Source organism: Balaenoptera borealis, assembly GCF_965194805.1.
Source record: "Balaenoptera borealis genome assembly, chromosome: 3".
Taxonomy (NCBI): Eukaryota; Metazoa; Chordata; class Mammalia; order Artiodactyla; family Balaenopteridae; genus Balaenoptera; species Balaenoptera borealis.
In genome coordinates this window covers 36,161,999-36,186,855 of record NC_138866.1, presented here as the reverse complement: position 1 = coordinate 36,186,855, position 24,857 = coordinate 36,161,999, and the positions used below count along the sequence as shown (strand labels likewise).

Below are 24,857 nucleotides of genomic sequence, written 5' to 3'. Positions count from 1 at the left end.
TGTTTTCCTTATCGCGATCATAGTTTTTGGGGGTTGGTTTGATCACGTTACAAAATGCCTCTTATAAGCATGAAAAAGAATATATATATATATAACTGAGTCACTTTGCTGTACAGCAGAAACTAACATATTGTAATTCAATTATACTTCAATAAAATATATTTTTAAAAAATGCCTCTTATGGAAACATGATCCACCACCACCTGTCAACTCCCATTAACCAAAACGAGATACCATGGATTTGACATCCAATTGATAGGAGCCCCAGCACCACCTCTCTAAAGAGTGACAAATCAAAGAACTGATTTGACTTCTCTCCCTCCCTTGGACTAGGAACAGCAGTATTTCCTGTCAGCCAGACAGGAAAACCAAAGCTGAGCTGTATTCTGGCCATAAATCCTTTCTTTCAAGGTCAAATGAGTTCAGGCCGGTGTTGGTCCCTAGCCCACGTAGAGCTAACTGGATGCTGTTGAAGCCTCCTTGACTTCCAGCCCGTGGCAGCACTGCTGCCTCCTATTACCATGTCGGAACTCTCTAGAAACTGGAAAGTCCTAGAGCATACCAGTCACCCCTGGACTGGACGTTTCGTTACCAGGAGAAACCCAAACTCACAGCTCCGGGCTACCAATTCCCCAAGGGTCATTTATTTAGCAGGAAATGGATCCAGAAATGTTGCCCTGGATAACCCCATCCCTGTTGCAACCTTAAAAGCTTCTATCCAATGAGCAAAGTCACCCCCACTGGGTTAGCCACCCTCCCCTGCCCAGGCTGGACTGAGCCCTTAGAACACAAAGGGAACCACTCTGGCTTCCGGTCGCGCCCAGCCTGCAGGCTCCTCCCTCAGGCTCCCACACAGGCCCCCAGGCCTCCAGGGGGCTCTTCCCTCTACCAAGGTATCTTGGCCTCTGCCGGGGCAAGAAGACACCACCACCAAGAAGGATAAAATAAGTTTTTATTTATAGTCTTATAGTAAAGGGGAAGCCTTAACTTGCAAGACAATTCTTCAGCAGTATGTACAACATACTTTTTATCTCCATGGAATGGAATCAAACACAGACTGAGACTACAGAGTATACACTAGAAATCAGCAAATGCCAGGAACAGAGTAGGAAAAAGACAAAGAAATGAGGCCTAAACACACAAAACCCTTCACTGGGATCTGCGGACCGCAGCCAGAACCAGGGCTGGATCACATAATGGGGACAGGTTCCAGGACAGCTGGAAGGGGAGGGGGACGAGGGTGGGGAGGGGTCTGCACTGGGGTGTGGGTTTAGTATGAGGTGAACCGCTCTTGGTATTTACATAGAAAATCAGTTGGCTCTATTTCTTAGAAATACACACGGAAAGAAAGGAAGATTTGATCATTACTTTATGAATCTGTCGTTTTGCAATACCGACATCATCAGAAATAGGGACAATTCACTCAGATTCAAATTTCAGTAGCAGGAAATAAATATCAAAACATCATCACTGGCCCTCAATACAAAACCTCTACCCCACCCGACCCTCCCTCCTTGTCCCGCCCCCTCCCACCCCCTGGCGGCTACCGCTTCACTGCTGCTGCCCCCCACAAACCACACGAGTGTCACGCGGCCCTCCCTAAGGCTGGCTGAGAGAAGCAGGAGTGAAACAGGCCAAAGACTCTGCGCTGCAAATCTGTCCCCACTTCCTTTTATACCACAAACTTCTTCAAGGATCTGGTCTTTCAACAGGAGCGATAAATAGCCTTTTAGGGGAAAAAAAAAATCCTTAAAAAGAAGGGGGAATAATTCTGATTACTCCAAACTGGTCATCTTCTTAAAGTAGAGCAGTCCACAGATTCACAAAGTCTATCAAACAGCGGTGAGGGTGGCCCGGGAGGAGAGGCCTGGGAGGGGCAGGAGTCCCCCGGGCACATGCGCCCGGCAGGGCTGGAGGAGCTGGTGGGTGGTCAGGACACCATGTGCTCAGAGGTCTGGCCGGCCGTCTGTCCTCCACAGAAAAAGCTGCCAAGTTGGGGTGTTTTGGTTTGAATATTCCTGGTGGGGACAGGGAATCCCTGAAGGGAAACGTTAAAAAAAAAAAATAGTGGAAATGGGGAAGGAGAACGAGAGCTGTTGTCCAAGAGCTTCTACGTAAAAATAAAATTAAAAAAAAAAATAAAATAAAAAAAAAAGAGAAGGAGAAAAAAATAAAGAGTCTCTTAAATGGTTCTGAGGGTTTTAAAGATGAACTGAAAGGAGGATAAGACGATGGAGGAGACAGACAGTTTTTATTGCTGGCCTGCCCCGTGGAGCTTAGCTGGCCTCCATCCGGAGCTTCTTCCTGCTTTGGGGCTCTTCGGGCTCCGACTCCGAGCTGGAGTCTGAGCCCCCATCGAAGGCAGAGATGGTGCTGCCCTTGGCGTTGGTGTAGAGGCTGTTGTCTGAGGAGGGGTAGTTGGTCTGCAGTTGGGCACTCGACCTCGCCTTCTCCAGTGCACGGACTGAAAGGCAACCAAGCGAGCGGGTTACAGCCTTCTGGAGACTGGGGGAGTAACCGAGTCTCAGGTCAGGGTCCAGCCTGTTCTTCCGAAGGGCTTGCTGGCCCCCGAGGCTCAGGGTGGCTCATAAGTAACTCCCTTCTGGTGGCTGTTCCACCTGCACACTTCATTTCCCTCCGCCTTTCCCAGCCAGAGCTGAGCGCTCAGTGGATGTGGCCAGCCACTCTGCAATGCCACCCAACCCTAAAGAGAAGGCTTGTGATGTCACTGTCCTGCTGTGGAAGCCCAGTACAGAGACAGGAGCACGAGCTCCCCGTGGGACCCAGTGGTGCAATAACAGCGAAGCTGGCCTGGCAATGCCAGGCTCCACAAGGGTGTGAAGGCCACACATCAGCAGGAAAGGATGACAGAAGATGTATCAGCCAAAGAAAAGTTCTGGCTTAGCTCTCAGGTACAAGATCCACTTGGAAAGACAAGCTGGACACTTGGAAGCAAGTCACCAATACACACAGAATACCTGGGCTTTCCGACACATAGCCCCTACATGCAGGCTGCTCGGCCCGGTAACCAACCCGCTGCCGCCTCCCGCTGCCCATCCCTCGTTTCAGCTCATCTTGAGCCTGGAAGGTCAACCCATTTATTTTAGTTTAGTTTATTTGAGGTGTTCTAACCCAGGTGGTTACTTGCATTTCCTTTTACTTGCATCTTCCATGAGGGAGGAAGAGAAGTGAATTCCCCAGGAACAAAGAACTTGATCAGCTCTCGCTTTCCCCTGTGGTTGTAGGAAAAGGCGGATGTGAGCATTGGAGAACAGCATGGGCCTGGCCCATAGGCTGCCCTGATTGGACTACCGTTGACAACGGGGAGCGCTCACTGTCCCTGAACACCTGGAGCCTCTGTGGCGCTTACACAGCACACTCCAATTCAGGGACCTCATAGCTCTTTTGAGACACCTGATGCCAGGTGTGACCCCTACGACAAGCAGAGCACCTGAGCCCCAAGAAGGGGAGAGAGAGCAGGTCAGAAAAGAGTCTGCAGTGTCTAACCCCTATACTCCACTGTTCCCTCACTGAGGGCTCAGGTCCTTCCTCAGGATGGCTCTACACTCGACTACTCAGGCCCAAGAAGCAGGGCCACAGCTGCTTAGGAGCACACGCTCCGTAACTGGTTCTGACTCAGCAGGCCTGGGTGCGAAGCCCTGACCTGGCTGGAGCACAGCAGGGCCAGATGCCCCACAAGCTCTGCTGCTCACCTTGCTGCTCCAGAAGAGCATTCTGCCGCTTGAGGTCATCAATATCTTGCTGGTGTGTGTGGTTTTTCCTTCGCATATACTGGATATACTCTGTGGCTTTGTCTAGGATTTGGGCCCGGGATGCCTGTTGCAATATGAGAAAAAGCAAAGGGGACAAAATAAAGACCTAGTCCACGCAGTGAAGAAACCATGCCTTTCAGCAAAGACGGCACGAGGGAATGGAAGCAGGAGGGTGAGGGGGCACAAGGCTGAGGAAACGGCATAAGTGCTATCGGGAATCTTGTTTATACCAGTCAAGGCACCAGCTGCTTTACATAGCTTACCTCACTGGCTCTCTCTGAAGAGATGGAGCTCCACCAGGAACCCAAGGCTCAGAGAAGTTTACTGGTTTATTCAAAATAAAAGAGTGTAGAGCCTGGATTCAAACGCAGGTCCATCTTACTCCTGAACTTGTACCCTGCCCACCCACTTTGGTTCTTTAGGTTGCTTTCATGTCTTCAGCCAGGCTATTCTGAAAACATTAAAATGCTACTTAACTGAGACCTTAGGCCATTCACTCTCTGCTAGGGCCTGGCTATAGGCAGCTGGTCCAGAAAGACAAGATCAAGATCTCAGCTGGAGGTGGCTCAGGATGGGAATGGGTACAATGCTGTCAGGATGGGAATGGGTACAATGTTGTTCATCAAGGTCCTAGATTTCAGACAAGCTTTCAGACCGTTGTTAACTAGTTCCAATTGAGCCATGCTGCTTTGTCATGATTTCAGCCTCTCTGGCTAAAGAGAATTTTGTGAAAGCTGTCAGAGATTGATGTCAACACAGGAAGGGCATGGGATTGAGCCATTTCAGGAAGCAACCACACCTTTACCATGGCTGTGGGTAGCCTAGGCACTGCCCTGTCAGAGGAACAAGTTAATGAGCTAATAAAATGGATGTCAGGTTACTCGGCCCCTGGAGGTCAAAAGTACCCGGAAGATTCCCTCCAGGTTGCAAACATGGCCAGAGTTACTCATGGCCAGGCAGCCAACCAGCTGAGCTGGTGGAATGGTACAAAGCCAGGAGAACTGAAGCCCAAGGCAGGGTAGTCTAGTAGCCGAAGTATGGTGGTGAGGCACCTCAGGCACCTGAACTGGAGCAAAGCTTCTTAAATGGCAAAGAAAACAGCCACACTCAGGCGAGCAAAACTAAATCCACCTGTAGTATATTCTGACAATCTCAACTCATAGACTTCAGCAGGGCTGGGTATCAGAGAGGTTTGGAAGGCCTGGGTTTATTCACCAGTCCTCACAAGTACTAGAGTTTCCAGGCTTTCCTCTTATAGCATCCTTAAGGCAACTTCCTCAAAAGGAAATTGTTCATATTCAACCATTTTTATCTGGTGCAAATTACGTACAAGGCACGGAGCAGACACTGTGGGGAAACAGAATGTATTAGTCACGGCTTCTTCTGCCCAGAAGCTAACTTACTATCTAGTTGAGGAGATAAATATATTTATATACAGACAAATCACAGGGCAGTACCAACAAGTGTAACTTGAGTAGTACAGATTAGAAAGGCCATGGGAAAGATGGCTTCTGGCTGGGGTGATCACCTTCTGAGTGCCAGGCATTAGCCTCGGCTCTGCACACACAGGCTCCTATCTGAACCAGTGAACCCTGGGTTAGACTGAGGTGGAATCTGTGGGAAAGGGTTGCTCTGGGCAGGGAGAATAGCACAAGCAAGGGCATGAGGGTGGGGACAGGACCAGGCCTATTTCTTTAGTTGAGTAAGTCAGCTTATGCAGAAAAGAATGAGAGCACCTACCAACGGGGGCTTGCAACTCTGGCTACAAGGCCGCTTCAGAAGCTGTTTCCCATTTCTGCCAAAGGGGACTTATTAGGGTTAATTACTAGGTGATAAAATGAAAAAAAAAAGGGGGGGCACATATTTAGAAGGGACTAATTAAAATACCCTGCCTCTCTGGATGCTAGAGATGGGATTAAAAACAAGTATTGTAGGACAGGTGGCAGGGTAGCAGACTGGGGAGAAGAGTTTAGGAATCCAGGAGACGGGTACCTCCTAGGTCCTGTCGTTAATGGGCTCTGTGACTGCAGACACAGTATTTCTCTCCGTGGCTACTCCTTATCTGATGAGAAATTCTCTCAGACTCCACCTAGCCTTCCAAATTCTATGCACTCCATCACTGATCTAATTGTTATGCATATTTACATCGCAGTCTCTCTTTAAATTTGCCTATGTTTTCAACTAACTGTTGTTCCCAGAAAGCAATATTAACCCTTATTTAACTCCTCACTTGCATCTGCCACAAGGGAAAAAAGCAAAATCTCTGAACAAGAGAGCACTTGCGGACTTCCCTGGTGGCGCTTGCAAATGTTCAGAGATACTTTTTAACAAATGACCACATTGAGTAGCAGCCTGAGTGCTCCCAGTTTCTTCTTCACATATTTATACATGAAACCACGAAGTGAAAACGGAGAAGTAAGCACAGCACAACAAACCAAAGAGAAAGATGCCATGAGAGATGGAAGTTTTTCCACCTCAAGGCAGTTTTCGGATGAAGATAAAATTCATAGATGCTCAGAAAACAGTGTCTTGGGATCAAGAGGTCTCCATAGAAGGCCAGATTGGAATAAACCCAGCACGAAGCCTCCAGAATGCTAATAAGCACCGCCCTTCCTCCACACACTCCCCCTTGCCTAAGTAGAAGCACCTAGGCCACTTGGGGTATCCCTGACCCCCACTTACTAAGTCCAAAAGCATGGTTCAATTAACTTTATTTTGCCCCCTCCAGGGTACTCAACAAGAAGTAAAGTCCCACAAGAAAAAATTTAAAGTACAAAATACAGAACTCCCCCAAATTTACATGTGCATCTAGTCCAGGGAAGAAAAAGCAAAAGGTTGAAGGTAGAAAATGCTAGACGCAACTAAAATCCCCTCTCTTCCAGTTTTACAAACCATGCAAGATCATGTGACCTGCCACAGGGTTAAGGTGTGCGCAGGCCCTTGCCTTTATGAGTTTATACTGTGAACAGCTGACATGAAGCCAGCAAGAACCCTGGGCTTTATGGCCTGGACTATGGAGTGGCCCTGGGCTTTCGGTTTCTGTTTTCTAAACCGTGCCCAGTCGGCTAAGTCAGCAATCTTCGTGTGAGTGTCCCTGAGCAGATAACACTTGGTAGGTCAACATGTCCACAGATTGACTGTTGCCTTTGGGTACCCAGTAAGGACCTGAATAATTTCTTTCCTGCTAGTTTTTACAATTCGAAGGTACCAATTCTCATTCTGCCTTTCTAAGCAGAAACATATCTCTTTAATGGTTTGGACACAGGATGGCCTATGGCCAAGGGCACCGAAAAGGCATTGGGCCTTCTGGGTAGCAGTTTAATGCACACCGGCAGTCAGGCTTCTCTTTCCCTCTGGGAGCCACGCAAAAGGACATTGGACGCCCTTGCCCAATCGCGTTCCAGAGCCACGGCTGCACACAGCGATACAAATGATGATGATAATGGCAGCAGCTGAGTTACTTACTAAATGCCAGGCACCCTCAGGCAATATTCTGATGTGTTATTTCCCCTATTTTATAAATGAGGAAACTGAGGCACAGAGCTGTAACTTGCCTGATATTACATAACCAGTGGGTAACAGTGAGTCAAGATTTGAACCCAGGTCTCCAGGACACCCTATTTTGGGACCACAGAGGAGGCTGTGGAACTAATGAAGAAGATCAATGGAATTTGGAGAGTCTGAGCAGGAAGAAAAGGACTACGAAAGAGTCACCCAATTTGTCTATAAGGATGTCAATGAAGAGCCTGGTGAGGGTGATTTCCTTGAAGGAGTGATTTTAGGTAAATCATCTTCACACAGGTAATGGGTGCAGGAGTGAGCTGAAGCTGAAGCAAAGATGAAGACTGGTTTTTAGAATGAGGCTGAAAAAGTAAGAAATGGAAAAAAAGTAGCGTGTAATAACAGCAGCATTGAAGGAAGATTGTTTTTCTTTTTCTTTTAAAGGCAGGTGAAACTCAAAGTGACCCCTAGCAGAGAAGAAGCAAATACAGAGGAAAAGCCAGAAGATGCAAGTTAGCTTGAAAGAACTGACTGAACCTGGGCCTGGGCGAGGGGAAACGCTGGCCCCCCACACTGCTCTGGCTTCATTACCTAAGAAGGGGAAACCCAAAATGGACAGCGGAGAAGGCCCAGCGTGGCAGAGGGGCCCAGCGGTTCCTGTGCCACCTCTCCTGCTCGGACGCAGGTGCTGGCCTGTTTGCATCCCTGCCCAGAGCAGCAAGGAGATGGAGAAAAGGGCCACCCCAGCCTCCAGAGGCACCCACTTAAACAGAACTCTGTTTGGGCAAAGAGTGTACTCACCTCGTGTGCTGCAGCAAGCATCAACTACCTATTTCACGAGAGGCCCCAAAGCCAAGAGTTTGATTCTAATTAGTACCTTTTAAAGGTCCCAAATGATTCTTGAAGTAGTTAACATTGATGTTTAGGATGACATCCAAGGTCATTAAATCCCATTTAAGGCAGTGGTTCTCAAAATTTTTCATATAGGGCAAGAGTCCCACACATTTCTGGAGCTGTAAATCTTTGTGTTTATTTAGACAAAAATCCAAGTTGTTTAGAAAGCAGGTGGGGAGAGGTGAGGAAGAGAAGAGTCGTACTAGCTTGTTAACATTAGGGACACCATTGCTCTTCCCTAGGGTCCTAATGCTGACCTGAGAAACAGTCATCTTTGCTGTATTTATCATTTTTTCCTCCTGTCAAAATCAGATCCTACCAGGCTGATGCTACAGCTGCCCTGTTCCACCAAGAACCAAAACGCCACATCCTGGGGAATGAAAAAAGAACTACTGCCTGACTCACCAGCTGACATGTTTTGTTATTTTAAAGAAAATAAAGCCATTATTTTCTGAAACCTGCACAAACTTCTATGCATAGTAAGGTAAAGGGAGGCCTAGGGCAAAGCTGGTGTACATTTTCAATTGAATAAGCCATGTTCTGGAAACAAAAATCAAAGCACAATAAATTCAGGTCTGTATTAAACTAGTTCATTCCAAAATGGAACCACCATCAATGCCAACAAGGGAGGCTGGAAGGCTGTGGGCTCAGAGCCAGCACAGCCATGTGGCCCCTCAAAGGCTTCTTGTGCCTGGCCCTTCCAAGCCCAAAGGACCATTTTCTTGATTACTAGGGGAAGGCAAAGCTATCATGCCCCATTAAGGGCTTAAAGCTGGGAGCCAGACATTTGTTTAAGGGTCAACACAAATCATGTTTCAAACTTTGTATTCTTTTATCTTGAGCCCTTGGTAGTCTGAAATGAAGGTGTGACATTTCCCCATCAAACTTTGACCACAAGGGACGGGAGCACAGGGTTTCCCCAAAGAGGAAATACAACTAGTAAACAAACATGCGGAAAAGGATTTAATCTCACAGGCAATAAACAAAATACAAAATTAATTACTACCTTTTGTCTACTAAATTAGTCACCCCCTCCAAAAAAAAAAATTCCAGTGGTGGTAAAATTGGTACTCTCAAAACAATACCAAAAGACTAATCTTTAGTATTTGCTTGAAAAAGAAAGAAAAGAAAGAAGACATGAAAACAATCCTCCTGGAAAGCATTTTGGCAACATACAGCAAAAAATCAGATGTTCTTACCACTAGACCCAGCAATCCAACTTCTGGGAATCTGTTTTATGGAAACAGCCACATGCACCAAGATGTTCATCTCTACATGATTTATAAAGTTAAAAGACTGGAGGCAACCTAAATGGTTAAAAGAAACATGCCTAATGGCTAAATATGAACACTCTATCACTTGGGGAAAGGGCATGTTATGTGACAGCATCAAGCTATATAGCCTTTACCCATGTAAAGCATGCGTATGAAGAAACCAGAGGGGAATACACAGATTGATAACACCATTATTCTCTTGTTTCTTAGACTCCATCAATAAACACATGGACTTAAGAGCAGCCTTTGCTGGGGGAGGAAAAAAAAGGGGCGAGCTTTGTTTAACATCCACTTTAAGATGGCACCCAGTTTCAGTCATGTTAAAATGGGGTGTGGGATGGGGAGAGTGCATCTTTGAACCACACTGTCCAGCACAATAGCCACCAGCCACAGGTGGCTAATAAGTACTGAAATGTGACTAGTCTGTAACGCACTGTGGTATCCTAAATGGGAGGGAAATCCAAAAGGGAGGGGATATATGTATATGTATGGCTGATTCGTTTTGCTGTGCGGTAGAAGCTAACAACATTCTGAAGCAACTATACTCCAATAAAAATTAATTAAAAAAAAGAAAAGAAATGTGACTAGTCTGAATTGAGATGTGCTGTTAAGTATAAAACACACATTGGATTATCAAAACAGTGCAAGAAATAATATAAAATATCCCACTAATAATTTTTACTATACTGATTATATATGGAAGTCATACTTACTTTTGTATATTAGGTTAAATAAAATATATTATTAAAATTAATTTTACCTGCTATTTGTGGCTCACATTAAAATTCCACTGGACACCACTTGTCTTAGAATCTTAGAATAAAGGAAAGGTTGTAGTTGTGTTAGAGGAATGGAAGGACTGTTTTTCTTCTTCCCATTTTTCCAAAGTTTCTGCAATTTTGTTAGAGGGGGAAAAAAAAGAGAAATGCTAGAGGGAAGGCCCAGTAACCAATTTCTCTTCTTTCAAATCTCCAGATGGAAAAGCGGTGAGTTTCCTGACTCTCTAGTCTTCTCTATGGGAGTGAGCCCTCCCCTACTCTGTAGTGCAGAGACTTCCAGAAGGATGGACAAAGCTTCTGCCCTCAAGGAGTGCACCCTTCAGTTAGGTGATAAGAACTGTCACAGAAAAAAGGAAGACATAGGAGAGGCCCCATAAAGGGCCAGTGGGGTGTCAGGGAGAGTGATACCCCAGGGTTCTCAGGGTGCTGAGGCATTTGATACGGCCCTTGAAAATGGGCAGGTGGAGACTGACTGGCAGGGGAGGCCTCACTGGGGAGAAACACAGGAAGGCACATGGGCAGGAAACATGGGGAGCTGAGGAGCCCTTGTAAGTGGGTCTCTCCATTGCGAAACCCCTATGTCATCTGGGTGGTGAAGCTGGAGTTGGGACCTTGGTGGAAGGAAAGAACTCAGATAAACCTGAAGATGACATTCCTGGGGAAACAGAGGAGGGTGTACACTGCTTCACAATAAGGGAAGGAGCAGAAAAAGCAGGAGGGCAAGTTGGGTACCTTATTCAGAGAACAAGGAATGCCAGTCCTTACCTTGATGGGCACTGAAAAGCCCTTGGAGGCTTTGGCAGTGCAAAAATACATTTAACAAAGAATTCAGTGAATCAGTACATTTACAGTTGCTGAGCCTGGAGCTTAAGGGAGACCTGGACAACTATGGACAACAACTTAAGATGTAGAAAATTTAAGAATAAAAGAACTGCCCAAGTTGGAGTCTGGCCAGGTAATAACCCTGTTGAGTAGTAGGGTGAAATGGGTAGGGCTGTAGTTTACATTTCATTTAAAAGACAACCCCTTTAGCAGCCCAGATATGATGTAGAAACACTACTGCTGAATGAACTGCCTGCCTTAAAGGGTGTCCACTAGAGTGAGCTCCTCCCAGTGTAACAAGGCCAGGTGGAGACAGGGCTTCCTTCCTTCAGTCAATAAACACTCGCTCTGCTCCCTACTGTATGCCAGGCACCAAGGGAAGAAATATGACCAAAGATGTTCTCCCTGCCTTCAGTACTTACTACAGTGTAGTATGGGAGACGGGTAGACAGTCATCAAGTAGCCACACAAATATGTATACAGTTACACCTGGGATAAGCCCGGGTCACAGTGCTGAGTGAGTTTAACAGGGAGACTGACCTTCAGCAGTAAGAACTACTATGTTCCCTGGTATAAGGGGCTATTTGGTTTCAGCATCTACCTGTTAAGGACACTGGGCTTTAATGAAGATGAAACAAATTAGCTCCGTGTTTTAACCTCTTACTTGATGCTCAGCATGTTATTATTGTTAATTGTTAGGTATAATCCTCTCCCCCAACAAGAGAGCAAGATCCTCAAGAGTAGACACCATGCATTAAACCTCTTAAACCTCTACGGTGCTCACGTTTAAAAACGTGAGCACAACCATGCGGGCTGTGGCGGTTTTCGTCCAGGAGCTGAGCAAGCCCACCGTTTCCTATGGCGCTCTCACTCCTCAGCTCCTTTCTGGGAACCTACCATGAGCCGGAGTCTGTGACAGAAGCCGGCGTCTGTGACAGGAGCCGGCAAAGGCAGTGCCTTCAGAGTCTCACCTAAAGCAAAGGGACTCTGACTCAGTGACTCTAAGAACTCTTACTTGCTGACTAGAAGAGACACTTTTCTTCTTTATTTTCATCTTAGGTTATAATCTCTTTTTAACATAACATAGCTCTATCCAGAAAGGAGAAACCCAGAGCACAACTGCCTGAGCGAGCAGTGAAGTATGATAAATAGGCATTTAGGAAGAGACTCAGAAGATGAAAAATTACTATAAACCACTGTTCAGCTACATATGGCACTACTGAAACAGAACCTTCTTTCACTAAAGTCAGCCATGCTAAGGAGACAGTGATTGGATACAGTCACTCTGGTGCAGGTGCTGGGTCCAACTCACCAGGGGTGGGCACAGAATTACAGCCCCACGCAAAGGCAGACTGATGGGCTCGCCACCAGGTTTGCCCTCCACATAACAGCGTGAGCGCAGTGCCAGCAAGCCACTGGGCAACACTCCCTAGCACCCAACCGAGGACCCTCAAAACAAGGAATAATTCTGTTCAACAACAGTAATGTCTTCCTTTGAAAAGTGGGACCACAGTCGTTCTTGCCCTTGCTCCCTTACTCTGGTTGACTGGCTGATGGTTCTGATGCCATTCCGTCTTTCCTGTGGGCTCCATGTCCAGCTGAAAAACTATGGGAAACAAAAGACTCAGGCAACAAGAGTTCAAGAGTCTACTTGTGAACAGTGTGACCTATGGCAAAACCCAGCTGGACTGCCAACCATAATGATCTATTTCTCAGAGCAGCTACGTGGACTCAGACAAATTTATAAACTTTCAGTGACCCTTAACTCTGCACTTCGGTGTTGTCTACATATGCTACTTCAGGGGGTAATATTTTAGTAGCAACCCTAGTATGACATACTGCCAAGATTACTGACCCTATCCAGGGGAAGCTCCCAATATAAAGACAAGATATAAGAATTTAAGCAAGATTTCTTTAAAATATCCTTAAATTGTTTACCCCTATGGTGGGGCAGAAAGAGTGAACTTGGCAACCAGCAGTGCTGAGTTCTAGTCTCTGTCCAGCTACAGACTGATCTTGAGCCTGTTTCCTCATCTCTGATACATTAAGGATGGCAGGAGCCCTAGCAGTAGTAATCGCCCAATTATAATAGTGTAGTACTCATCTCAGAGAACTGCTGTGCAGCTTTCATTTTACATTGCAATACAGATATTAGGTAATACTGAATTTTTTACTTAAGTAAAGGGTGACCATTTTATAGTAGAAATATAGGAAAAAAAGGATAAATAGAGTTTGGGTCTCACATTTAAAGGTTTTTTTTTTTGGTTTTTTTTGTTTTAGTACAAGTATCCCCCATTCTTGGTTAGGATCCAATTCAATCAGTACTAGTTTCTTTTTAAAAAACAAAAGGCTTATTAGAACACATAGGACAGATAATCCAAATACTAAGTGAGAAGTCACCTGGAACATAAAGGTGAACAAGTCAAAGGAGACTGGGGGCCTTCACTTCAAGAAACTGATCTGAGCACCCCCAAAACTCACAGGGCAAAATGATCATTTCATGATTATTTACATAATGTCAGAACCTTAATTACTACAATCCAAATCAAGAGTTACCCAATTCCCTTTGGTTCAAATACCACTTAAAAAAAAACTGCAACATTTAGGGAGAACTAGGAAGTCTGAGAGACCAAAGTATTCTGTTAGACTCACTGCAGCACCTGTGAAACAGTGTTGGCGGGGAAGGAAAATAATGAAGATTGTGGAACTTAGTGGGAAGGGGCTGGGGTTCAACCAGAGCTAACAGCCACTTACTTCCTTTATTCATGCTCAACATGAACATTTGGACTGGAACACACAAAAGCATTCTGAAATCAGAAAGGCACCTGGTAAACTTCCACTGGGGCTTTGATCAGCTAGAAGAAACCTGGCCCCTCGACCACTCCTTTCCCCTAGTCTTGCTACTTCTCTGACCTCATCTCCTGCCACAGTCCCTTCACTCACTCTACTCCAGCCACTCTGGCCTCTGTCTCCTTGACAGGCCCAGGAATGCTCCCAGGTTCCTGCCCCTGGACTATTCCACTTGCCTTCCCTGGCCTGGAATGCTAATCACCAGATAGATGCATGGTTCTTTCCTTCACTTCCTTCAAGTCTTTGCTCAGATGTTGCCTTGCCAGTGTGTTTTTTTTGTCTGCCCTAATGAAAACTGCAACCCTTCCTTCCCTGTTTTTCTCCATAGCACTTATCTGATATATATATTTAATTATTAGTTCATTTTCTATCTTTTCCTCACCACACTAAGAGCTTCTGCTTTTGTCTACTTTGTTCACTGCCGTATTCCCCACATCTAGGACAATGACTGGTATGCAGCACACCCCCAGTAAGTATCTGCTGAATGGAGTAAGTGAATAAATGAATAGGCCACAAAGAATGACAACTGTTTGGTTTGTAAGGTTACCAAATTCAAACTGTCATCTTCCTTGAAGAAAGGAGACAACAGGATTTAGGGTAATGTGATTTTAAGGACTTAAGGAAGAATGTTATGACGATGTAAAATAGACTGGATAAAGAAAAAGGTATAGTTGAGCTTTTAAGACTGACCTCTCCCAAAATGTTCTTGAACTTAAGAAAGCCTAAGAATCACCTGACTGCTGGTTATAAATACAGATCTCTAGGCCTGCCTCCAGAAAGACAGATTCAGTAGTGATTCTGATGGGGGTGATCCACAGGCCATTTCTTGGGATACGCTGCCCCGGCGCCACTCCTGATTAGATGTGAGACTTAGAAAAAGGCAGCTCTTGTCCATTTACTTCACCGAAGCCACTTTAATTGATACCATGGCATATGAATAAGCACCTACTGTCAATAGTTCAGACAAACACAAGAGATAATCCTTTGTACATGTGTACTCTGACTAAAAGGGTGAGCCTCTCTCCCCATCATAAAGATTTCCTGTGGTGCTTAACCGTGTCGTACCCAGGAATGCTGTTATTCCAGGTAAGCACCTTGGTCCAAGGCCATTAAGCCAAGTGCATACTAAGTAGGCCTAACCCAGGGCAAATTCTGGTTTTGCAATGCTAGGTATTTACATGGCCTGTCTTATGTTTTTCATAAAGGTCAGACCTACCCCATCCTTTAGCCACACAGCCACACCTCAGATAAGGTATAAAGCACGTGGCTTACCAGACTGGCAATATAAATAAAATGAAACCATAATGGTCCCAAGTTTAATTCTGGATAACCAAACAAAACCAGTACTCCTACCACAGAGCTAAATCTGGAAAGCCATTCAAAGCCCACCTGAAAGCAACAATTTTTCTTAAAATGGTTGCTTTTTTTTCCGGTTGCTTCTTTAACACTGCATTATTGAACCAAAAACCAAAAACACACAGGTCTTCTTCCAAGTTTGCCACTTACACACTGAATAGCTGCATAGAGTAGTCAGTTATATTGTGTGTCAAGGACGGAACTAACTCTGCAAACACATATTTTCTCCAAATTCCAAGGAGTGACCCTAACCCACAGACTTTTTACTCAAAGCTTCGGACTTTGTTTTTCAAATGTAGAAACAGCTGGTGCCTACCTCTCCAGGGAAAACAGTTTCTGGAAGGCCACCAGTGGGGTAGGGGGATGGTGGAAGAAGAGTAGTTATTTTTTTCTTCCATTTCATATGAACATGTCTCTTTACTCAAGTCCCACATTTAAAATGCTCTTTACATGCCTTTGAAGTAATAACTGTTGGACTGGGAGATCACTGGTGTCCAGATTGGTTCACATACATTCCTGGGAGGTTTCATTTAAAATAAGTACTCACTTCGAACCATATAAAAGGAATTCTCATGGAGGTCCAGAGAATCACTGACCTCAGGAATCCTTAGCATTATCCCAAACTACTGTATGCTACTCTCTATATTACACTGTATAGTTATAATAATTTCTCAAATGAGTAATTTATTATACATAATACTAATTTTAAAAGAGAGCTCCTACTGATGTCTTAACAAGCAGCTCCATTACATCTGACATCGTTTGCTAAGGATGAACTACAGTAGGTAAGGTGTGTGATGACTCCCCGAAGAATCAAAGATTAAGGAAACCATGTCACCCAAATATCCTTGACTCCATTTCTTTCCAGAAGGGTGAGTGCCCTGCTAAACCCCACAGTGAGTTCCAAGTTAGTGGTGGTTAAGCTAATCAGCTTTCTCAATAAACTCACCTTCTCTCCTTGGAGTGATGGGACCGAGTCCCGCAAACTGTGAAAGCTGTCTTTGATGTGGTCCCTACGTTTTCGTTCCAGTGCATTATGATGAGCCCGTTTGTCAGCCTGGAAGAATGGGAGGAAGAGCACATTAGTGATGTCAGTCCTTCTGCTTGGTACAGGTGAGTGGGTACAGCCTGGAAGTATATGCTGTCAGCGCTGTCCCAGGTGACTGGACTGGGAAGGACTTGTCGAGGTGGGCAGTTAGGAGTCTCCAGGATTAGGCTCTGCTAAAGGGGGAGAAAGGGGTGAGCAAGGCTTTCGACAGGAACATCCAAAGTAGCTCGATGCATCCAGTTCATGCATAAGTAAAATAAAAGTTATTCATGGGGACAAAGTGTGACTCTCCTGCAGCATCAGTTTTCTCCCACAACTTACTTATGTGACACAACAGCCGCCAGTCCACGGCTGGGAGGTGACCAGGGAAAAGCTGCAGTGGGCCCCTTCATAAGATGTGATCACCCCCACTGTAAGAGATTCCCCATGGTGGGTACCCAGGAAAGGAGTTAGGTCACTGGTGCAGTGTTTCTTTCCATGTGAAACCATCACCATGAGTCTGCTCTGGTCTCCAGCTCGCTAAGAGGTACTAGTTTTAAGACCTTCTTGCCAAATCATACAATAGAAACGAAAACCTCTAGAAAACCCAGATGCATGAATCTGCGATCATTATGACAGAGTTGATATAGACGCCAACTGCATTCTGAGCTCCTACTTTTTAAAGTGCATCTAAGGTGCTATTCAGCCAAGGGCTTCCCTCACACAGGCTGCCAGAAAGGCGGTTCTCAGACAGTAAACCTCTGACACTCACATATTCTCAATACATCTCCTCAGGCACCTGTGGCGTGTCATGCTTATTTGGCGGTATCTAAATACCCACAGACCAAACTCCTTATCCTGTCCTGCTTAGAATCACAAAGAACAATCAGCTGGAGAGGAAGAGAGACTGCCAAGTAATCAGTGGCAAAATACACTGGCTTCAGGTGGAAGAGACAGTGCTGGAGAACACTGCAAGAGAGCTTTGGCAGGTCCCCATTAAAGGGGCGGTCCCTCCAACGAAGCACAAACGCTCACTTAACCCGAAGCAAGAACTTCACATCTGCGCTCCGGGAATTATGGGAAATACTATACTCTGAGAATTTACCCCCAATACACAAGGTTGCACTGGGCTAACCTAAAGAGGAAGTCTGTACAGAGGAAGTTCAGGTAGCTTTAATCTACCCAGACACAGCACCAGGAATTTTAAAAATGAAGCAACAGGAGTAAATAACTTGGCTTAGCATAAGAATGCCTCAAATGAATCTTTATACTAGACAAGATGTTCGGACAAAAGTCTATAGACAAGAGTTATAGGAATGAAAGGACTTGAAATTCTAGTATCTAATCCTAAAAGTCTGAGTCATTACAGAGGAAGAAGAGGCTGCGAGCAGCTGTGGTAATTTTAGTCACTTCCTGGTCTCTCGAGCACACCTCACCTATAGCTCTGTTGAACTGGACACATGGTTCCCATCACAGCCATGGTTCTCCATGGCATAGCACTTATTTTCAGGACAGACGCCTGGAACACTTCTAAAGCTCTCCTAATCTTACGCCTGGATTCTCTGTAAAAATGAGTGTCTGCTGAACTCCAGGGATATGTGGAATTTACAGGGAAACGGAGGGAATGATCAGATAACCTGAGGCTAGAAGAAGGTATCATACAGCATTAGAGCAAGAAAAGTGCAGGTGCCTTCTATCAGCAGTATGAATAGCCTGAAAGAATTAAACATATTTAAGTACCTAGTCCTTTTCTAACTTACCATTCCCTCTAGTCATCTGTTGATACATAGGTAAGTTGGCTGGGTCTTAGACTAAAGACTTAGAGGGCTGAGAGATGGCATTTGGCATCTATCTGTCTCTCCTGTGTTTGCTACACACTCCCTAGGAGGGTTTATTTACATGCAAAATAATCGCCCAGCTTTGGTATCCAGCAGCAGCCCAAGATACTCCTGTCTACTAAATCACCCTGATTCCTGGCCCTCCTCCCAGCTTAAGAGCTGTGCACAGAAGCAGTGACACCAGTTACCCACAATCCCTCTTGTTGATACAAATAAAATTCTAATTGTCTGTTTTCTTTCTGGGAGAGTCCTGCAAATCTCAAATGGCTAAAATCAAGTTGGACTTGGTTTCACTCAGGCCTGCACTAGAAGGGTGGAGCTAAGTATAATTTAACACCAAAATCATCCCCACAATGCACTACCCCCTTCCCATTCACTGAGCCCTGAAAGGACTCAAATGGACAAGTCTTTCGGTTAGAGGATTGTAAGTGAACTTGGCTGTGGACCATCAGCAGAAATCTTGGCTTCTCATCTGGGAAGCCAGCCAAGTTTGAGAAGTTGGCTCAACAAGGAAAGGCAGCAGTCCACTGCCTGGTAGAAAGCCTGGGCTGGGGACTGTTGTTCTCAAAGTAGTGGATGGAATTTCTGTGGTGGTTCCAGGCCCAATTTAACCAGCAGAAGAGTGGAATCTTAGACCAATCCCTGCTGCCATGTCCATCCCCAAGCTGCTACACTTAACCAGAGTCCATTTTAAAGCTCTCAGAGACAATGGCAATGATGTATTTTTCTTCTTCTCCAGCCTCACTTGAAAGAGCAAGTTAAAAACATGCAGAACTAACATGCCTAATTCCAGGCAACTCTGAACTAAATAATACCTCTAGTGGCTTGAAGGACCTTTACACATATGAAAAACCTTTACACAAGACTGAGAATTCTGTTTGGGAAACATTTCCAAATGTCCAGCCGGATGAATTCCCTTCCCCTGCAACTCATCCAAATGGAGGGCCAGTTGCCAGGCTTATCACTGCTTTGTTAACTATCTTCGCTTGCTGGCAACCCTTTTTGAAAGGGACAAGATTTGAAGACTCCCAGTGTAAGGCACCTGAGATCCTCCCACAAACTCAAAAGTAGTTTAAAAAAAAAAAAACAGGTGGGGAAGGGCCAAACAATTGTGTGTCTTGAACAAATAAAGCTCAACTCAGATGAGTCAGCTTTCTCTCAACTATACTGAGAAAGATGTTTGATAATGAAAACGGGTGATACCAAACAAATTCTAGGAGACAACAGAAACATTCTTGGGTTGTACAGCAGGCCCACAAATACCTCCCCTATACGTCCTACAGGAGCAGTGGCTGGATGCTGTCACTCTTTAAGTACGCTGGATTTGCAGTTTCCAGCAGACAACCCTTCCTTCAGGGCATCCTAGGCTAACAAAAATACTAAAGAGCCGTGTGATCTTAAGAGTGGCCCACAGATGCTCAACAGGAACTCCGACACCAAATCAATTCCAGCTTTGACATCTCTGCCAAGGTTTTTATTCAGCCTCTCAGTATTATTTCCACCAAACTTTCCATACTGGCAGCCAGAATAAAAATCTTCACCTACAATTTGTCCATCTCTGACACTAACAAGCACATGTTATCTTAAGTGTTGTTAAATGTTGAAGGCAAATGTTATTTTGTTAGCCAAGAAGTTGCTAAACTGGCAGTAGGTCATTCAAGCTAAGGAGGGCTGTTCAAAACTGAAGAAATCTCTTTAAATTATTTCCTTCCAACTTACTGCATAGAGAATACATCTTCCTTCAAGGCATTACATCAGTCAGCAGCATTATTTCCTGCAAGTTCTAGGTAGGCAAATCACAAGGGGAAATGAATGATCCATTATTCAAGTATGACCAAGGTTCTCCAGAGCAATGTCCTCTCTTGCAGGTCACGTGACACCTAACCCCATCTATAAGGGGAATCTTCTCAATTCCAATATAGAAAATTCCCACCATATATGGAATTAGAGTTGCCCAGTAAACATTTACTGCCTTTAAGAAATTTAAAGGCTATATTTTAGAAAGAAGATAGTGTTGCTTATGATTACTTAATAAGCTACTCTTATTAAACACTAAAACTGGAAATATACAGGCTCAAAATTCTCATCAGAAAAGATCTATTTACTACTTCTGATGGGAAGCAAATAGGATAAATAAAACTGAATTTCTAAGCAACTTAATTCACTTTAATCAACATGAAAATTGCAACATGAAATTATGGGCAGCTAGGATGAGAAATTCACAAAGGTCCTTAATAGGAGATATAAATTGCAACTTCCCAACACCTCTCCTGCTTGAAGCCGACTGCCTGGTATACATTTTTAATATCCAATACATACATGTGTTTTCCAGGCTATTCAAAAAAATCACTTGGTGCCTAAAAAAACTTGGGAACGCTATCATCCAAATATGCCATCATACTATACCCATTTTCCTTGATCAACTATTTTACCATTACTGGAATCTTGAAAGAAGACTTTTAAATATAAGAACACCCTTCAACAGGTATTTTTAGGAGCCAAACCTGGCGTCCACATCACTGTCAACACTTGAAGCAGACACCAAGTACATGTATCACGTAGCACTTCTGCCATGCAACTAATTCCTGAGTAAATTCCAATCTCAAAGGTGACCAAGCTCATTCCCTTCTGAATACATTGCAATTTCTAAAGAAACAAAGAGCTCTGACAAGTTAGAAATATTTCATACCAGAAAGGTCCAGAAACAGAATTGTACAAATCTGTTTCTAACCCCCCCAAAAGATATACTGTAACTGAAACACGTGCAGCTGTCATGAAGGATAAGCTGAAAAAGGTCTTAGGTTTCCGACTAACACACTAACCCTACGTTTCTTGTATACATTCATTCTTTAAAAAAAAAAAAAAACCCCAAGCAGAAACAGAACAAAGATCACCTTGCATGAAATATACCTGCCCCAGAAAACTGTCTTTGAAATGCAACTTTTTCCCTCCAAAAAAATAATAAAAATAAGATAATATCAGTGGGATTCTGAGACATATTGAATTTAATAATAAAAATTATTGTTTGGGATTACTTCCTTTAACAAAGCTTACTGGTCACCGGAGAAGTTGTTTTCTGTTCGCACTGAGGCAACAGAAAAAAATACTCGTCAAATCAGTTTCACTTTCTGTTACTGTTCGCCTGACTTCCTAACTCTGTTATTGCTGAGTATCCTACATTTCTTCTGTAGTAAGGCTGTAGCTATGGCAGTGACATTATAAAACATGAATGAATACCTCTTTTTATATTAGGACCCACAGGACTGTTTCAAAATAACTTTTTAAAAGTTCTTCTGCAGTCCTAAATATTTGGTTGTTCACAGTCCACACCCTTTTCTGAACTAAGGCAAAGCTTAAGAACCGTTTCCCCAAAATTAAAAAAATATATATTTATCTATACTAAATGTCAGGAAATAAACATAGTCACACAGAAAAAAAAAATCCTTTTTACCCTATGTGTTCACAATAATTGCTTGATATGCTACGAAATTTGTCTATTGCTTCTTCTCTCTATGCCATTGTGATTATCTTGTAACAGATAATATTTAAATATCTCAGCAAGTAGATGTGTCAAATTAAAAACAAAGGGTCAGAACCACTCCCTGTGCCCACCCTCCAAAATCAAAGGGAAAAATCCTAAGCACCTTAACAGCGAACTGAAAACCTCCAGACCAGACAATGAGATGAGCACTCTAGGAGAGTGGGGACATTTTCATAATTTAATAAAACGATTTACATCAACAGCCATGTGGACGGGCATTCTGAAAAGCAGAAAGCGCTCAAGAACTGGAAGCCAAAATTTCACAAAGAACATCCTTATCTCACTGGAAAGCCAATATAATTCCAATTTAAATAATGATTCTTCAAAGGAAGCCTAAACAATCCCTACCCTCCAATCCTGATCAAGCCCTAGGGCAGATTTTACAACCGGAGACTTGGAGAAAAAAAATGTTTTAAGTAGACTGTGTTCCAAACATGAAATTCCATGTTTACATTATTAAGGATAATAGTAAATGAAAAAAAGGAATTTAATTTTCAAACGTATGTATAAATATTAAGTATCTGACAATACTTCAAATATTCAAAGTATTGTCTTCAAATACTTCAAGGAAAAATAAAACAAAACAAATTCTTTTTTAGTGACTAGTACCCAGGGATAATTTTAAAACCCCTGGAACAACTGCATTCTTGGATTTTATGGAAATATCAGCTTTCCATAAGTAAAGTTTTTCTAAATGCCTAACTCCTTCGACAACCTTAGAATCTGTGCTCTAATGAAGAGCAGGTACAATTAAGAGGGCTTGCTTTTATCCTGTGATAATGAAATTATTAGACCAGAGGTCTCAAAGTGGCATCTTGCAAATTCTAACAAGCCCCTAAACAACTTGATTGTCTCATAATTTTAAAAATCAGAAAAATAACATGAAAGTCTGGATTTGTAATCTTTCTTTTAAAATAGGAAGGTAAGACAACACTAAGCCCTCTTTCCCACATAACAGCAACCCACTGGACTTTAGTGGCTGCCTTTTTAGAAGAGGCATGTGCACTCTAGTACCCCAGTCCTCACCTCTGCTCTCTACTTTATTCCTGACCCTCTCACTGCCTGGGCCCCCCAGAGACATCTACATTTTGGACCCTCATTCTCTACACTTCCTACTGCTCCCATCTGTCAAATGTTAGATGCTATGGTTTACTCATTTCTCTTCTCCTCTGATTCTGATTTATTTTTTCTCTATTCTTTTTTCTCCCTCTAATCTATTCATGGAACACCCATAGTACTATCTCACACTCCAAGGACATGAGATTTGTGTCTGTCTTAATCCACAGAACCATACACTCACTGAGAACATTAACATCCAAACTCTGAGAAATTATTGACAACACGGTATGGTCTCAACCATCACCTGTTAGCAAACCTCTCTCTACAGTGCCACTTTATTTCAACAGTTCTTTTATTGTCCTTATACTGCTCCTTCAACTCAAATACAGTCAGACCACAATAAGCGGCTGAATGTGACACGTTCACATTCAACCTTTGGCCCCTCTACATTTCCAATTTCTGCATTAGAATAATACCAGGTTGTGCTACATTCCATAGGTCTACAGAAGTCACGTGACTTTTGGTTAAAGGTGATTACTGCATGTGGCTTCAACTTCACACAACTATGCAGACACGGTTTAGAACCTACTTGTTCCTAAGTCAATCTGGCCACTTTTCCCTGAAATAATACTACAATTTACTTCAGCATGATGTGTTTCTCATTCCCCACTTCTATAGTGACAGCTAGAGCCCCCAGCGGAAACCTACAGAAGGATTCATTTCCTTGCATACAAATTCTCACTCACCTACAGTCACTGAACCTCACCACCTGAGAACCTAGAATTATGAGGTTTGCAAACCCCTCCCCCCCCACCTAGAACCCCAGAACAAGGCCCCACCTCACCTTAGCGGTTAACAGGAGAGTTTACTACAATATTAAAAGTAATAGAACGATCTCTTTTTCTCTCTGACCCCAAAAAGGACTAGAATTGAACGGAAATGAAAATGAAACGGAGAGTAGGAGACGTACCGCAGACTGAAACCTCGGTTGCTCTTCCTGGAATAAGAGAGAAAAAAAAAATAGAAAATATAGAAGTTATTTTTACACTTCACATTCAATAATAAGAAAGAAAATGCCGGCGGCAGAGGAAGCGGCGGGTGGGGAGTCAGCCCTACCCCCCCCTCCCCATCCCACGCCCCCATCCCCCCTAGCGGGATCCGGTAGCGGGGCAGGGGGGTCCCGAGCGCCGCCCCTCCTTCCGGGATCCGACCCGGGACAGAGGGGGTCCAGAGCACTGTCTCCTCTCCTCGCACCCAGCTCAGGGCGTCTGGGCAGTCCCAAGCCCTCTCCGCCCTCCTTCACCCGCCAGGATCCGCCGCGGGTCACGGGAGGAGGGGGTCGCGGGCCAAGGGAGCAGGTCCTAAGCGCGGTGCCCTTCCCCAGGATCCGGACAATGGGATCCCGGGCGCACCCCGTCCCTGTCCCCCGGATCCTGAACTGGATAGGGTGGGAACGGGAGGCCGCATCACCTTCCTCCACCGGGGGAGGTGGGGGTCCCAGAGGCCGCGTATCTCCTCCCCACCTCCAGTCCCAGAAGGCCGCTCCGGCCAAGAGCCCGGAGGAGAGCGAGCCGGGAGCGCGACGGAGGCGGTCCCGGCCCAGAGTGAGGAAGGGGAAGGAGGCGGCGGCTGCCCGGCCCCCTGCCGCCGTCGCCCTGCTGAGAACCCCGGCCGCTGTCCCCGCCTGACAACCCGCAAGGGAAGGAAGAAGCCCCAGGACTCACGTCGCTCTCCACCTCGATGTCATCGTTATCGCTCATTTCCTACGGCCCAGGGAGCGGCCACTGCAGCGGCGGCGGGGAAGGGGGAGGGGTGAAGGGGAGGGGGAAGTCACCGACAACAACAAGCCGAGTCCCCCCACACACACACTCACTCACTCACTCGCTCTCTCACTCACACACACACACACACAACACGGGCGAGAACCACCTCCTCACTGCAGCACCGGATCAACGGCGGCACGCACGCCCGGTCGGCCCCCTCCCACGTGACCAGGCTCGTCACGCTGGGGCCGCCGAGACTTGTAGTTCTTGTCCCTTTGACTGACGGCCCAGCTAGCTCCAGAAAAACTACAAATCCCATAAGGAACTGTAAACAGTCGTCGCCAGCCCGGCTTGTTGACGGAGCCCAGAGCGCCTGCGTG

The 24,857-nt window shown here is 44.8% G+C and overlaps 1 protein-coding gene across 5 annotated transcripts; it reads right to left on the bottom strand.

Moving 5' to 3' along the window:
* Window positions 1–935: 935 nt before the first annotated feature.
* Window positions 936–24,676, bottom strand: MAX (MYC associated factor X). Of its 5 annotated transcripts, XR_014242987.1 has the most exons (6): window positions 24,439–24,654; window positions 23,685–23,711; window positions 16,199–16,306; window positions 3,714–3,837; window positions 3,149–3,233; window positions 936–2,464 (listed from the first exon to the last, which is right to left on the bottom strand). XR_014242987.1 is itself a non-coding variant. In XM_082386726.1 (5 exons), exons 1-5 carry the CDS (start codon window positions 24,472–24,474, stop codon window positions 2,277–2,279), a joined length of 483 nt encoding a protein of 160 aa, XP_082242852.1. In that variant the 5' UTR covers window positions 24,475–24,676; the 3' UTR covers window positions 936–2,276. The 5 variants fall into 5 exon arrangements, 4 of the variants coding, with proteins under 4 accessions (XP_082242852.1, XP_082242853.1, XP_082242854.1 ...); XM_082386726.1 differs by lacking the exon at window positions 3,149–3,233 and having other exon boundaries at window positions 24,439–24,676; XM_082386728.1 differs by lacking the exons at window positions 936–2,464; window positions 3,149–3,233 and adding an exon at window positions 3,242–3,451.
* Between the last annotated feature and the right edge of the window lie 181 nt (window positions 24,677–24,857).

Bases quoted from the DNA above. Each gene is read 5' to 3' on its own strand.
- MAX (XM_082386726.1), bottom strand. From the start codon at position 24,474: ATGAGCGATAACGATGACATCGAGGTGGAGAGCGAC. The intron at 16,307-23,684 runs GTACGTCTCCTA...CCATTCTTCCAG, and splicing joins AACCGAGGTTTCAGTCTGCG to GCTGACAAACGGGCTCATCA. The intron at 3,838-16,198 runs GTGAGTTTATTG...ATATTGCAACAG, and splicing joins CATCACTCCAAGGAGAGAAG to GCATCCCGGGCCCAAATCCT.